This window comes from Zosterops lateralis (genome assembly GCF_965231275.1).
Source record: "Zosterops lateralis genome assembly, chromosome: 19".
NCBI classification, from domain to species: Eukaryota; Metazoa; Chordata; class Aves; order Passeriformes; family Zosteropidae; genus Zosterops; species Zosterops lateralis.
The window spans coordinates 5,604,257-5,616,925 of record NC_139779.1 but is presented as its reverse complement, the minus strand read 5'-3'; the positions used below and the strand labels follow the sequence as shown (position 1 = coordinate 5,616,925).

The 12,669-nt window shown below is 45.9% G+C and overlaps 1 protein-coding gene across 2 annotated transcripts; it reads right to left on the bottom strand.

The window, feature by feature from the left end:
• Nucleotides 1–371: 371 nt before the first annotated feature.
• Nucleotides 372–9,414, bottom strand: PSPH (phosphoserine phosphatase). 2 transcript variants are annotated; one of them, XM_083875075.1, is made up of 6 exons: nucleotides 9,393–9,414; nucleotides 4,693–4,851; nucleotides 3,864–3,998; nucleotides 2,166–2,311; nucleotides 1,312–1,460; nucleotides 372–558 (listed from the first exon to the last, which is right to left on the bottom strand). In XM_083875075.1, exons 2-6 carry the CDS (start codon nucleotides 4,830–4,832, stop codon nucleotides 448–450), a joined length of 681 nt encoding a protein of 226 aa, XP_083731201.1. In that variant the 5' UTR covers nucleotides 4,833–4,851; nucleotides 9,393–9,414; the 3' UTR covers nucleotides 372–447. The 2 variants fall into 2 exon arrangements, with proteins under 2 accessions (XP_083731201.1, XP_083731200.1); XM_083875074.1 differs by lacking the exon at nucleotides 9,393–9,414 and having other exon boundaries at nucleotides 4,693–5,014.
• Between the last annotated feature and the right edge of the window lie 3,255 nt (nucleotides 9,415–12,669).

Sequence of the window (12,669 nt, the reverse complement as noted above, 5' to 3'; positions counted from 1 at the left end):
CTGAATTACATTATTATTATTATTATCATCATCATCATCATCGTTATTATTATTGATTGGGAAAAGTTCGTGTTTGTGGCCTTGTTCTTTTTTTGTCACTCAAAATAAGCAGAGACATTGCTGATGAAACAACAGATGTGCAATATTGACCAGGAGATAACCCCTTAAGGTATTTTTAACTTATTATTTTCTATGTTTGGTCCTCACTTGGAAGTCAAGAATCAATCTATTTCTTCCACCATAGGAAACCTTTCTAAAAAATCTTTCCCATTTTCATTACAACCCATTTGAGCAGAAAGGTGCCACTGGCCACAGCAGCCAGAGTGGAAGGTCCCCAACTCCCAGAACCATGAAAAACTCCAGCCCACGAGTTTGCAAACAAATAAATGTTTAATGGCATTGTATAATGGATTTACAGGTGTTAAATAGATTATTTTACACGAGGATTTATCGCTCTTCCAGCTCCTTTAGCAATTCATCAAAGTGGGTGATGTACCATTTTGCTTTCTCCTTTACTTGCTTTCTGACTACGTTGCCTCCAAAGCCAATGAAGCAATCCTGGAAAAACACAAGGAATGGGCACATGGATTATTGCATGGAAGGAATGGAGTTCTCAGTGATTAAATTTCCTTTTAGGATTGGATTTTAAAATCACAGCATTCCTCCCTGCCCTGGTTTCCTCTGCACGTTCATTTTTCACATTTATTAATGACTAATTCTGCAGCATTTTGGTTTTCCTCAGTGCCTTGTGGCTTCCAGACTGTTCAGATGTGAGATTTTACTGAGAATCTGATGTAAATGTGATGCAATTCCATTCAAGAGCAAGTAAACATTGGCTCATGCAGGAGCATCCCACAATTACCCCTCTGCTGTTTGTCTAACCTGTTTACCTCACCTGAGAGATACAAAAAGCAAACTTTAACCCTGTCCTCAATCATTAACCAGAGCAATCATCGTTTCTACATCTCACAAAACCCCCTGCAGTGAAAGTGCAGGGTTTAAAATTTCCACTGCAGCTTTTCTTTTTTTTTTTTTTTTTTTTTTTTTTTTTTTTTTTTTTTTTTTTTTTTTTTTTCCCTTGAGGTGGGAAGCATAAAACAAATCCTAAGCTGCTTTGGGGTACTGGGGAGACTTTTGTGTGGGGAAAGGAGCTGAAGGGGAGATGAAATTAAAATCTCTCCCTGGATCATGACCATTTATAAAAGTTGTCTTTCTGGTGATTTTTTTTTTAATTAAAGAATCCAAACCTCACTCTTCTTTTTCCCCCCAAGGATTTGCTTAGAAGGAATTCAGGATTTCTGTAATACTCACTCCAGGAGGGCAGGCTTCCATGTCTGTAGCTCCATCTCCAATCATCACCACTTTCTTGAAATGGAACTGTTCTTTCAGATGAGTGATAACCTTTCCTTTGCCCCCTGATTCAGCTGTTGGTTGTGTTTCATCAAACCCTGCATATTCTCCTAGAAAACAGTGCAAGGACAGGTTGGAAACACAGATATTTTCTTGGAAATGAAGGAAGATCTCTGCCTGTGGTCTTGACTTCACTGCATGCAGCCCTGCAAAACTCCCAGCACCAGCATCCCAAATAAATAATTCCAAGGTGAGCTTAAGATTGGGATTTCACCCAAGTCTTCAGTGGGGGGATTTTCAAAGAAAAATAGAGACATTTTCAGAGAAAAACAGAAACCTGTGTGGGCAATGCTACCAATGCATTCCCAGGCACTCTGGTGTGGATTTCCCAACAGCAGCACTGAGGATGATGCAGAGACAGTGTAGGAAAGCCTGAGTAAGGAACAACCTCAGTCCCCACAGCTCTGCTGGGCCACTCCAGATAAAAACCCAGAGCAGCTCTGCTCCAGAGCCCCAAAGCACTGAGAGGGAGGTCTGTGAGAGCAGCTCAGGTCATGAACTCTTCAACTTGAAGGAGCAGGAGAAAATGAAACTCTGCTCTCAGCAGCTGTGACAAGTTTTACCTTTGGCACAGCTCACAATTAAAAAGTAACTGCAGCTCTGTTTCTTGCACTGAGTATGCCCTGAGCTGGTTTGGGGTGAGGTTTTGTGAGCTGGATTGGTGACAGGACAGTGCCTGCAGCCCAGAGTGTGACAGCTGCAAACAGAAAAGGTCCATGAATGGGCAGAGAGAGGAGATCTGAGGGGACTCTCACCGTTGAAGTAGAACTTGAGCCTGTTGGCGAAGACGTTTGCTGTGGGGATGTTGAGCTGCAAGGCCACGTGTTCCACAATGCTCTGAAAGCCCCCAGACACCAAGAACACCTGGACCCCTCGTTGGTGCAGCCTGCTCACCAGCTCCCTGAGAGGAGACAGCACAAAGCTCAAATTAATCCTTCCCAAACTAAGCTTGGTGCTATTCCAGTTCAGTTTTGGCGTGTGCTGCTTCCAGCTCCATCCACCTCTGCTGCACAAAACTTTTCCTCCTTTCTTTGTGCACACCTGGCTGGAAAGTGCTGGACAAAACCATCATTTCATTCCTCAAAAACAAGCTCCCCCTCAAACTCTTTCCTTTCCACTTTCACATTAGTTCCATTTCTTTCACATTCGTATAAATCCTTTCACATTTCTTCCATTTCTTTCACATTAGTTCCCTTGACCAAGTGAGAGCAGATCCAGCAGCTCAGATTTTATTTTTTTTTTCTGAAGTGAAACAACGGCAAGAAAATGAATCTGGAATTGCAGCAAAAAGCAGGGAATGAGATAAAAACCACTGCTCCAAAATGCTAAAAAGGTGCAAAGTGCAAATGTTTTCTAGCTCAGAGTTGGTTCAGCAGATGCTGGGCATTGATGCCATCTTTAGAAGAGGGCACCAGCTACAGGAAAGGAATCAATAAAAGCAGTTTTTGGGCCCAGTTCATGTGAGCAGGACTTGCAGGCAGTGAAAAGTTTTGGGGATTTGGCTCTGGAGGCAGGAGGATCAGCCTGCAGGAAAGGGAGCAGGGGAAGGGGTAGCAGGAACAGCAAAAACACTAAAGACTGAAAAGCAAAGCAGAGGCTTAAAGCAGGACACAGAAAAAGAGGAAGAAAGGGAAGGAATGAAAAGGAGGAAGAAAAGGAAGGAATGAAAAGGAGGAAGAAAAGGAAGGAATGAAAGGAAAATCCCATGATCCTGAACCAGGAAACAATGTTCTCTTTGTAGTTATCTCTAGCTGTCTTCTACAGAAAAAAAAGATAAAATACTAGCACAGGATCATCTAAAACTCCTCTTATATGCTAAAAATATTTCAGACTTGAAGCTATGGTCAGATTTTGTAGTAAAGAAATTCTTTTCAATTGTTAGAAACAATCTGAATAGGGAAAAAATCCCCAGAGCTTTTCAGTTTAAATAGTTCATGTTCATTCCAAACCTCAGGACGAATGAATACATATATTTATGTGTGTTTGGTTAATGAGAATTTTAATCTTTTTAGGGATTCAGAATGGGTAGCTCTGAGCAATGGATCCTCTAAACTGAGCCAGGGGTGTGACTGCACTGAGGAGAGTCAGAGAGAGGTCACAGAGTTGCAGAACAGACCAAATTTAAGGAGGTATTAAATCTCCTCACCCCTGAAAAAGCAGTGGTTGAACAGATTCTTTTCCATGCCCATTTAATCCTCAAGCCAGGATTTGAGCTTGGCAGCCAAGGTGCCAGTTAATATCTAAGAATCTTTTCTTTTTCCATGGATGCTTCATCACTTGCCATGGAGTCAGGCTCCTGATCCAAGCTCTGTAACACACCCAGCAAGGAGGTGGAGCAGGAAGGCAACACAAACCAGCTCTGATCCACAAACAGGATCATTAATGACACAGAATTTAGTTTATTTATACCATCCGCTTCCTGAATAATGAAAAAAAAATTCCATTCTTCTTACCTTATTCCTGGAGTTAGTTCAGGTGGGTTGTCAGATATTAATTTCTGCACTTGCTCGTAGGAGGGCCGGATGAGCCCTAACCGTGCTGTGAGAGCTGCCTTGAATGTCACAGTGCCACCCATGGCTCTGCGGGTCCTGGGGGACACCAAAGACTCACATCAGGGACACTGCACCAGCTGAGGCTTCTCCCAGAGACAGAGCATCACCAGGGAGTGACAAGAGAGGTAATACTGAGCCCAGAGACTGGTGGTGGTGTCCGCTGCCAGGAGATCTCCATGGATGGAGCAAAGGAAAACGGCTCCATTCCCTCTGTGATGCCAACTGGGACCATATTCCTGAGCTGAATCTCAGCTTTTTTTGCTAAAAAAATCTCAATCTTTTTTGCTAAAAACTTCAGCTTGTGCTGTTTCCCAGCCTCAGCAAAGGGTTGGGAGTGCTGTCCCCTCTCCTCCATCTCTTGGTAAGGTTTCCTCGTTCAGAGCAGGGTTTGGTAGTGCTTGGCAAAGTTTAGTGATGAGGGCTGCTCCTGGTCTATCAAAATTACCACTGGACAATTCATGCCAGGATAGTTTTGTTGGGTGGCCTCACAACTCCCACACCAAGTTACTTCATTAATCCCACTTACTACTTACTAAGTTACTTATTAATCCCACTTTATAATCATTCAAGTTACTGCATTAATTCCCCTTATCGCCCCGACCCCGTTAATAAACCGTAATAACCCACAGCAGACTCTAAAGACCCTAAAGGCTAAATTCAGGGTCTCAGATTAATCCCATCCCTGGCTAACTCTGCCTGGCCCTGTGTGGGCTCCCCCAGCCATACATACATCTCTGCCACGGCATCCCCAACCCCACAGAACTTGGCCAGCTCGTCGATGCCCTCCTCCCTGATGACGGTGCTGTCCACGTCGAAGCACACGGCGTCGGCGCTGCGGAAGATCTCCTTCAGCTCCATCAGGGAGGCCATCCTTTTGGGAGCCTTCTTACTGTGAGGGGACAAGATGAAGTCTTTCTCTGAGTGGGAGTAGTGCACTGTTTCCTGAGCCATTGGTGCTGCTGCTCTGGCGCGGGCGAGAAGGGCCGAGCACAGCCCGGCCACGGCTTTTATCCCGAGGGGAATGGTGGTGGAGGGTCTGCCTCAGCTGCTGATTTGCTCCCGCCTGTTGCTGCCTACTGATGGTCACCTCGTGCTCCAGGTGGGCAGTGGAGCCCTGGGCTGCTGCTGATTTGCTCCCTGCTGCCTCAGCCCACTGATGTGCGTGGGTTCAAGGTTGTAATCCTTGGCATTGGCTGAGGCACCAGGCTGCCAAGGGCTGTGCGGGATTGCGCGGCTCTGATTCATCTCAGGGGAGTCTTGACTCCTCATCCAGGCCCTAAGGATTGATTGCAAACTATCCTAAACCTATCAGTGAGTGCTTGTGCCTAAATCAGGGAAGTTTGTATCCTTTTCTACACCTTCATTAATAAAACGGGGATTAGCCTTTTATAAATCCATCAAACCTCTGAGAACTTCAGTCAACCCATCAAGACATCACAAATTTTCCTATCAGTCCCCGACAAAAGTTTATTTTCTACCCTTTTAGATCTGTCCACTTCAATATGTTGAGCACTTCTGCAGATCAGAAACCTGAGGACTTAAGTATCTTCTCACCCTGTGCTTCATCCTTTCATAGGGGAATTAATTCAGTGTGGATTTTACTATTTACTTCATCCTTTCACAAGGGGAATTAATTCAGTGTGGATTTTACTATTCACTGATCTATAATTTAGACACAATCAACACCTTCCTATTTATCTCACTTCTCAGATTTTGGTAGAAGTTTTTGTTTCTTCTAATCTCTCAGGACATGTCTTGTATGATGGGTTGCAGGTTCTTTTCCTGAGACAGGGGAAAAACACCATCGGACAGCACATTCTTAAAAATTATGGGTGTCTTTATAACCTTTCATCTTTTGGTCATCTAATGGTCAAAGCAGGAATGAGAACTTTTGGGTTTATTCCCAGGACATGGTGAATATTGGGACACAAAAAGAAAAATTTATGAAAATTTCCCCTCATCACTACAAATGTAGAACACACACCTCTCTTATCTGCTCTTGTGCATGGAATAAAAGGGAATGCTCCAATCTGTTGTTGAAAGGTGGAAATCTGCCTAAAGGAAACCACCCAGCCTGAGTGGTGAAACCTGCTGAGAACAGCCAGGAGCTGTGTCTGCACGAGAGATTGTGCCTGACAAACAGGGACATGTCAACGAGCAAGGGACAGAGACAAGTGACAACAAGTGAGAGGCACGGGCAGCCCTCAGACAGGATTTCTTTGTGGGGTTTATTCTTCTACCTTTAAGGGGAGTGGGTGGAACTAGAGGAGATCCCAGAAAAGGGCTTTCACAGAGCTCCTCTGAGCTGCAGTTTGGCAGAACTCTGTACATGGGCACACCATAAAACTCCAGCCCAGCCTTAGGACCGTGACTAAAGGATTATTTGCTGCAGGCCACGTGGGGTTTTATCTTTTTCTACAAAGACTGCACTGAACATGTAAGAATAATAGTTATAAGCCATCAGCACAGCATCTAAAAGAAAAGTGACCAGGGACATCCAAACCTCCCTGTGCCAGAGTCCAGCTCCGAGGTCAGGCTCGGTGGCCAGGGGCCAGCTCTGAGGTCAGCCTTGGCACTGACCAGGCAAGTGACACCTGAACTCCAGGTTGACTTTGCTGTAGCCTTGACTCGCCCCGGGCTGCGGAGGGCGGGCTGCGTGTCTGTGTTTGCAGTGAAACATCCCGCTGTCCCAGCGCGGGGGTGACACTGGCGTCACCTGTGCAAAGGCAGCCTTGGCTCACCTGGGGCTGCGCTGTGACACTGCCACAGGTGAGGCAATGGCACAGTGTGGGGACACTGCTCTGTGACGTGACGAGCTGCAATGTCGGGCTGGATACACGGATTTAATCTGTCCCAGGGAAATGTTATCTCGTGCTGGGAGCGGGGATGATGAAATGTTCACGTTTCTTTTTCTCTGATATCCACATTTCCCGTGTTCCCTTCACTGCTGGATGGGCCTTACAGTGATGACATGAAAGCTGTGCTGGACTTTGATGGGCAAATAAAGAATTATTGTGGAGTCATAGTTGGAATTAACCCTGTCCTCTCTTTATTCCAGGAAAAAACTCTTTGAAAATAGTTGCAAACTGTAATAAATAAATCTTTGAAAATAGCTTTAAACTGTAGTAAATAACACTTTGAAAATAGTTTCAAACTGTAGTAAGTAAGTCTTTGAAAATAGTTTCAAACTGTAGTAACTCTTCAAAAATAGTTTTAAACTCTTAAAAATAGTTTCAAACTGTAGTAAGTAACTCTTTGAAAATAGTTTTAAACTAGTAAGTAACTCTTTGAAAATAGTTTTAAACTGTAGTAAATAACTCTTTTGAAAATATTTTTAAATTGGAGTAAGTAACTCTGAAAATAGTTTCGAACTGTGGTTTGTGTTGTCTAAAAATGACAAACGGGAAGGGAAGAATTGCAAAAGTAAAGGGTAAAGGATTAAAGTTGTGTAAAACCCTTTTAGGGACAAATCTCAGCTGCAGTCAGGGAAAAGCAATTTTTGTTTTCCAGAGTGATCCAGGCCTGTGTAAGTGGCAGAGATTAATTATCCCAAAATACAGAGCATCTGATTGCTTAAAAGTGTAAATGTCTTCATGAGATGGGAAGAAAAAAGAAATTCCCAGAAATAATGGGTTCTGTTTCCACATGAAAAACACTGATAGGGAATCTCTGGTCTTCCTACCACTGAATTTCAGGTAGGTAATTAATTCCTAGCCTGAAAAGCATCCAAGCAGCAAACATTTCAACAGGTCTGATATAAAATATCATGGGGAAAAGCTGGGAAGAAGAATATAGGGAAGAGAAGAACAATGGCTAAAGAAGACAAAAGAATGACAGTGAGAGAGAGGTAGGGTGAGAGTTGAGATAAAAATGGAGAAAAAAGGAAATCACAAGGGAAAAGCAGAATTCCCATGAGATCTCCTTGCCTCCAGACTATGAAGTGTTTCATTAGGCTGTTCTGAAGAAAAAAAAAAAAAAAAAAAAAAAAAAAAAAAAAAAAAAGACATTTTCACAAGAAACAATTCTCTTTCATAATAGACAGGGTGGAGTCACAAAGTGGAGAATTATGTAAGCGCACATGGGAAAGGAAAACAACTGAAATCCTTTCTGTTTGCTGTCCCTTCAAAGAAAAGCACTTGCTTCACTGGGAAAAACCTCCACCATCCTCTGTATCCACATGTAATGCAAACAGAAGCAGTAAGTGGTGCTCAGAGCTGCAGGTGTTCTGGGGCTGCCAGGTTTTGATGAGATCTCAAACCCCTCATTGTGACTACACCTCCCTTGTTGTCATATCTCAGCTCTCAGAAGTGCTGACACCCTGCTACTTTGCATGATGATCACATTTATTGCTGTTTAAAATGAAGATTAAGTGAATCTTAATGAAATGTTACGCAGCACTCAGGAATATCCTTGTTTGCAAACAATTTCTGATTCACTTCCCCGTTTAACATTGTATTGAACATTAGGAGAAGTTCAACCACATTAAACTGTTTCTTTTGCCTTGAAGGGGAACTGCTGTTCAGAGCAAAGGATTTGGAGAAAACAGTTCTTGAAACTTTTTTTCAGGACCTTTTTCCTCCTACAGCTTCTAAGAACATTCCCAGGAGTGTTTCCACGGTATGAGTTGAAACAAACCACTTAATCCTCATTGTTCCCAGTCCTGTGTCTGTAAAATGGGAATAATGCAGTGACAGAGCTTTTCTGCGCTGAGCTTTCATCCTCAGAATTAGCAACGTTTTGAAAGCTTTAGAGGAAAGCTGATACCTTTAAGCAGATTAGTTATATTTAAGCAAATTGTGTTTGTGTTTATGTAAGTTTTTGAAGTTCAACCCATCCACCCGTAACTTTCTATGGTTGCAGGGTAAGAAATAGGAAGATTCAGTCCTTAATCTCCTGGGTTTTCTTTTTTTGGTTGTTTTCTTTTTGTTTTTGGTTTTGTTTTTTTTTTTTTGTTTTTTTTTTTTAGGATTTTGTTAAACCCTCCCAGGTTTTCTATTTAATTTTCGGTTTTTCTTGGACCTGCTGCTGGGTTTGTACAAGGCAGTGGCACAAAGCCGCCTGCAGTGCAGGGATGAGCCGCCCGCAGCCCCAACACCATTATCTGCACAGCAGTGCCTCACAGCGAGCTCATTCAAACACCCCGCGCCAAAAGCAGGTGAAAAAAGGGCAGAAAGGAACCTGTTGGATGCTGTTGACATCCACCTCCCCACTCTCCAATCCCCTCTGGCCTGCCCTGCCCTGCCAAAGCCGCCGCTCCCCCCGTGCCCGGTTGCATCATTCATTCACGCCGCTGTGATAACCCGGCACCGCGCCGGGCACGGCCGCAACTGCCTCACTCTCCTTGCTGGGGAAAAGAAAAACCAAAACCTTCTGTGTTACGGGTCTGCCAAGCCCTTCCGCCCTGGAGGAAAGCACGGTGGGGTGACTTACAGAAGCGAGCCGGCCGTGCTGCCGCTGGAACCCTCGGCGGCGCCGGGCGGGGAGGGAGCGGCCCAGCCCGTCAGCGCCACAGGCCGCAGGCACGGGCCCGGCTGGACGGGAGCCGCATTCTGCCGCTCGGGCCCTGATAAAGCGCTGACTCAGGCAGGCCGGGGGGTTTGTTTGAGCTGCTCGCACACATGGGAGCCGCGGCAGGGCAGGCCGTGCTCGCTGCCAGCCGGGGCACGGAGCTGTGACCGCCCCGCGCCGGGGGAGGAGCCGCGCCGGGCCGGGCCGGGCCGGGCCGGGCAGGGCAGGGCAGGGCAGGGCCGGGATGGGCAGGGCAGGGCAGGGCCGGGCCGGGCCGGGCAGGGCAGGGCAGGGCAGGGCCGGGATGGGCAGGGCAGGGCAGGGCCGGGCCGGGCCGGGCAGGGCAGGGCAGGGCAGGGCAGGGCAGGGCAGGGCCGGGCCGGGCAGGGCAGGGCAGGGCAGGGCCGGGATGGGCAGGGCAGGGCAGGGCAGGGCAGGGCAGGGCAGGGCAGGGCCGGGATGGGCAGGGGCGCGGGGAGCGGGCTCGGCTCCCGGGCACGGGCAGCTCGGGTGAGCACGGGAATGAGGGGCCCACAGGCTGCCATCGGGAGTGTCTCCTGGCACAAATCAGAGGCCAGGCAGGGACGCTGTTTTCGGGAGAGAAGAGAGGATTTGTGAGCGGAGATCAGAGTCACTTTTTAAGATCACCAAGTCCAACCCAGCCCTAACACCTCAACTAAACCACGGCACCAAGTGCCATATCCAGTCTCTTTATAAACACATCCAGGGATGGTGACTCCACCACCTCCCCGGGCAGACGAGTCCAACACTTTATCACTCATTCAGTAAAAAACTTTTCCTAACATCCAACCTTGATTTCCCTTGGCTCAGCTTAAGACTGTTCCCCCTCATTCTGAAAAAAGAGACTAAACCCCCTACTGACCACAACCACCTTTCAGGTATTTAAGTTTGCAATTTCTCCTCTTGGCTTAAGCTGTCAGTGCATCCCTGAGCGAAGTTACACACACAAATCACATCCAAAAGCTCGGCAGCAAAGGGAAAAGGCGTGGGAAAAGGCTCGGTGTCGTTTCCCCAATTGCAATGTTGTCAAAAGCTGTGGAAAAATTGCCAAAGCTGCCCGTGCTTGTGTTTTGGCATCCCACGGAAGAGCTGCCCAAGCACACTGCCGTGGGTTGGAAAATGGGAGAGTGCCAGCCCCGGAGCTGTTTGGTTCAAGGTCAAGGAAAGCTGATTTAGCTGATTTAGCCACTTCTGTTCCCTTGTGCCAGGAGTCCTGTGACTGCTGCCCGCCTGTTCTGCACCGCTGGCTGCTCCAGTCACACTCCACGCATGACCTCTCCTGCCACCCCTCAAAACTCCATTTATTAATTAAAACAAATCTCCTTTCGTGCCCCTCCTCACTTTATGTCTTTGCAGAATTTCTCAGTACAGGAGCAGATGTTGACAGGATCATCTGTCAGTCACTGCTGGAGTCAGGAGAAGATGGGACCGAGCCCCTGTGCTGCCAAACCGGTGCCAGGGATCAGCAGCCCGGTGTTGTTTGTCAGCTTCAGACAGGATGTTGTTTAAAGCAGATTTAGAAATCATTTCTGTGAATAAGGTTAAAGGAAAACCCATCTTGATAAAGATGAAAGAAAATGGCTTTTACTGAGAATCTCAGAGGGGGTTTTTGCCAAGATAAGCAGTGCCTGCTTTGACTAAGAGAATTGCTGCTGAATATTTCATGAAGGATATTGCCTTTATTTGGCTTGGTTTAATGGACATGTAGGCTTTAATTTAGTTAAATATTTTGATTCTAACCTGGTGTAATCCATTGAATTCATGGTGCAATTTAAGTCTAGTAAGCATTTGCCCTTTATTTTTATTACACATAAAAAACAAATACACAGAACAATTCTACAGCTAAGACTGAAAATAGGAAGAAAAGCTTGTCTTGATGGCTGAAAATGCTGCAAAATGGGAACTTAATGTGAAGATGCTCGTGAGAAATGTTACTATAACACAAAATAACTATCCTGAGGAATGTGAGCCAGGAAAGAAACACAGAGAGCTCTGCCTGGGAGCTGTAGGAGGATGCTCAGGAGTGAAAATACAAACGTGTACAAACACAGCGCCCAACTCTTGTACATCACTACAAAACCTCTCCATTTCTACAAAATCCAGCAGAAAACACCTGCATGGAGGATTAGGAAAGCTGTCTTTGAAAACAGCTTTTCCTTTTTATCCCCTATTTTCCTAAAAAAACCTCAGAACTAAATTTTTCCTGCAGAAATAATTCCTCTCACAAACCTGAATCACTGCCAGCCCTACACAACACAGGTGTTTTAGGGTGGGCAATTCCTGCCTTTCCATAGGCATCAGCAAGGAAAACAGAAAATATAACAAGCCTGCTGGGATGAGTTTGACAAGGCTGCCCTCTGCTGAGAACAGCCCTGAGAGGAACAGGAAAAAAAAATAAACCAGAGAAGCAAGAGCAACAAAATATTTGACCTGGGAGTTCCAGAATCCAGGGCAGAGCTGGGGTCCAGGTGTTTTAACTGGACATTGCACAGCAGCCTATTGGGCTAGGTTTGGTATTTTGGTCTGTTATTGTTTCAGCATCCCAACGAATTGCAGACAACATTTTAACAGAATTCCAGAGCCAATACTGAAATGGCAATTTTGCAACGTTTAATGTTTATTCCTAATGGTTGGAATCACAGAGGAGAAAGCCCAGCCACTCCGCTGGAGTCAGCATCAAAATATTTCACAAGACACTGCTCAGCTAAACAAAAGGGCTCCAGACTTACTTGTAGGACACCCAAACACCACCTAAAACATTTAAAAAACCAGAATCCTGAGGATATCAGCAGCTGTCCCTTCCAGGGAGACAGACAGGCCACATGTGGGAGTCCTCCTCTTGTGCACAGAGTGGCATTTTGGCCAGAAACATGAGATCCACAGCCTGCAGCCAAACCCAGCCAGGCTGCCCTGACACTTGACACTGACTTTTCCCACCAGGCTCCCCAAAACTCCTGTGCAGCAAAGCTGGACCCAACGGCAGGCTCAGGCTTTACTCCTGGTGCTGGTGTGGAAATATGTCCAGGTTGTTGCATTGCTGAAGCAACCCAGGGCTGCATCCAGAGCTCCCTGCTGCAAAAAATGGGATGGAGAGGGAGAGATTTCATAGAATTCATAGGTTTGGCTGGAAAGGAACTTCAAGAGCATCTTGTTTCAGCCCCCATGCTATGGGCAGGAA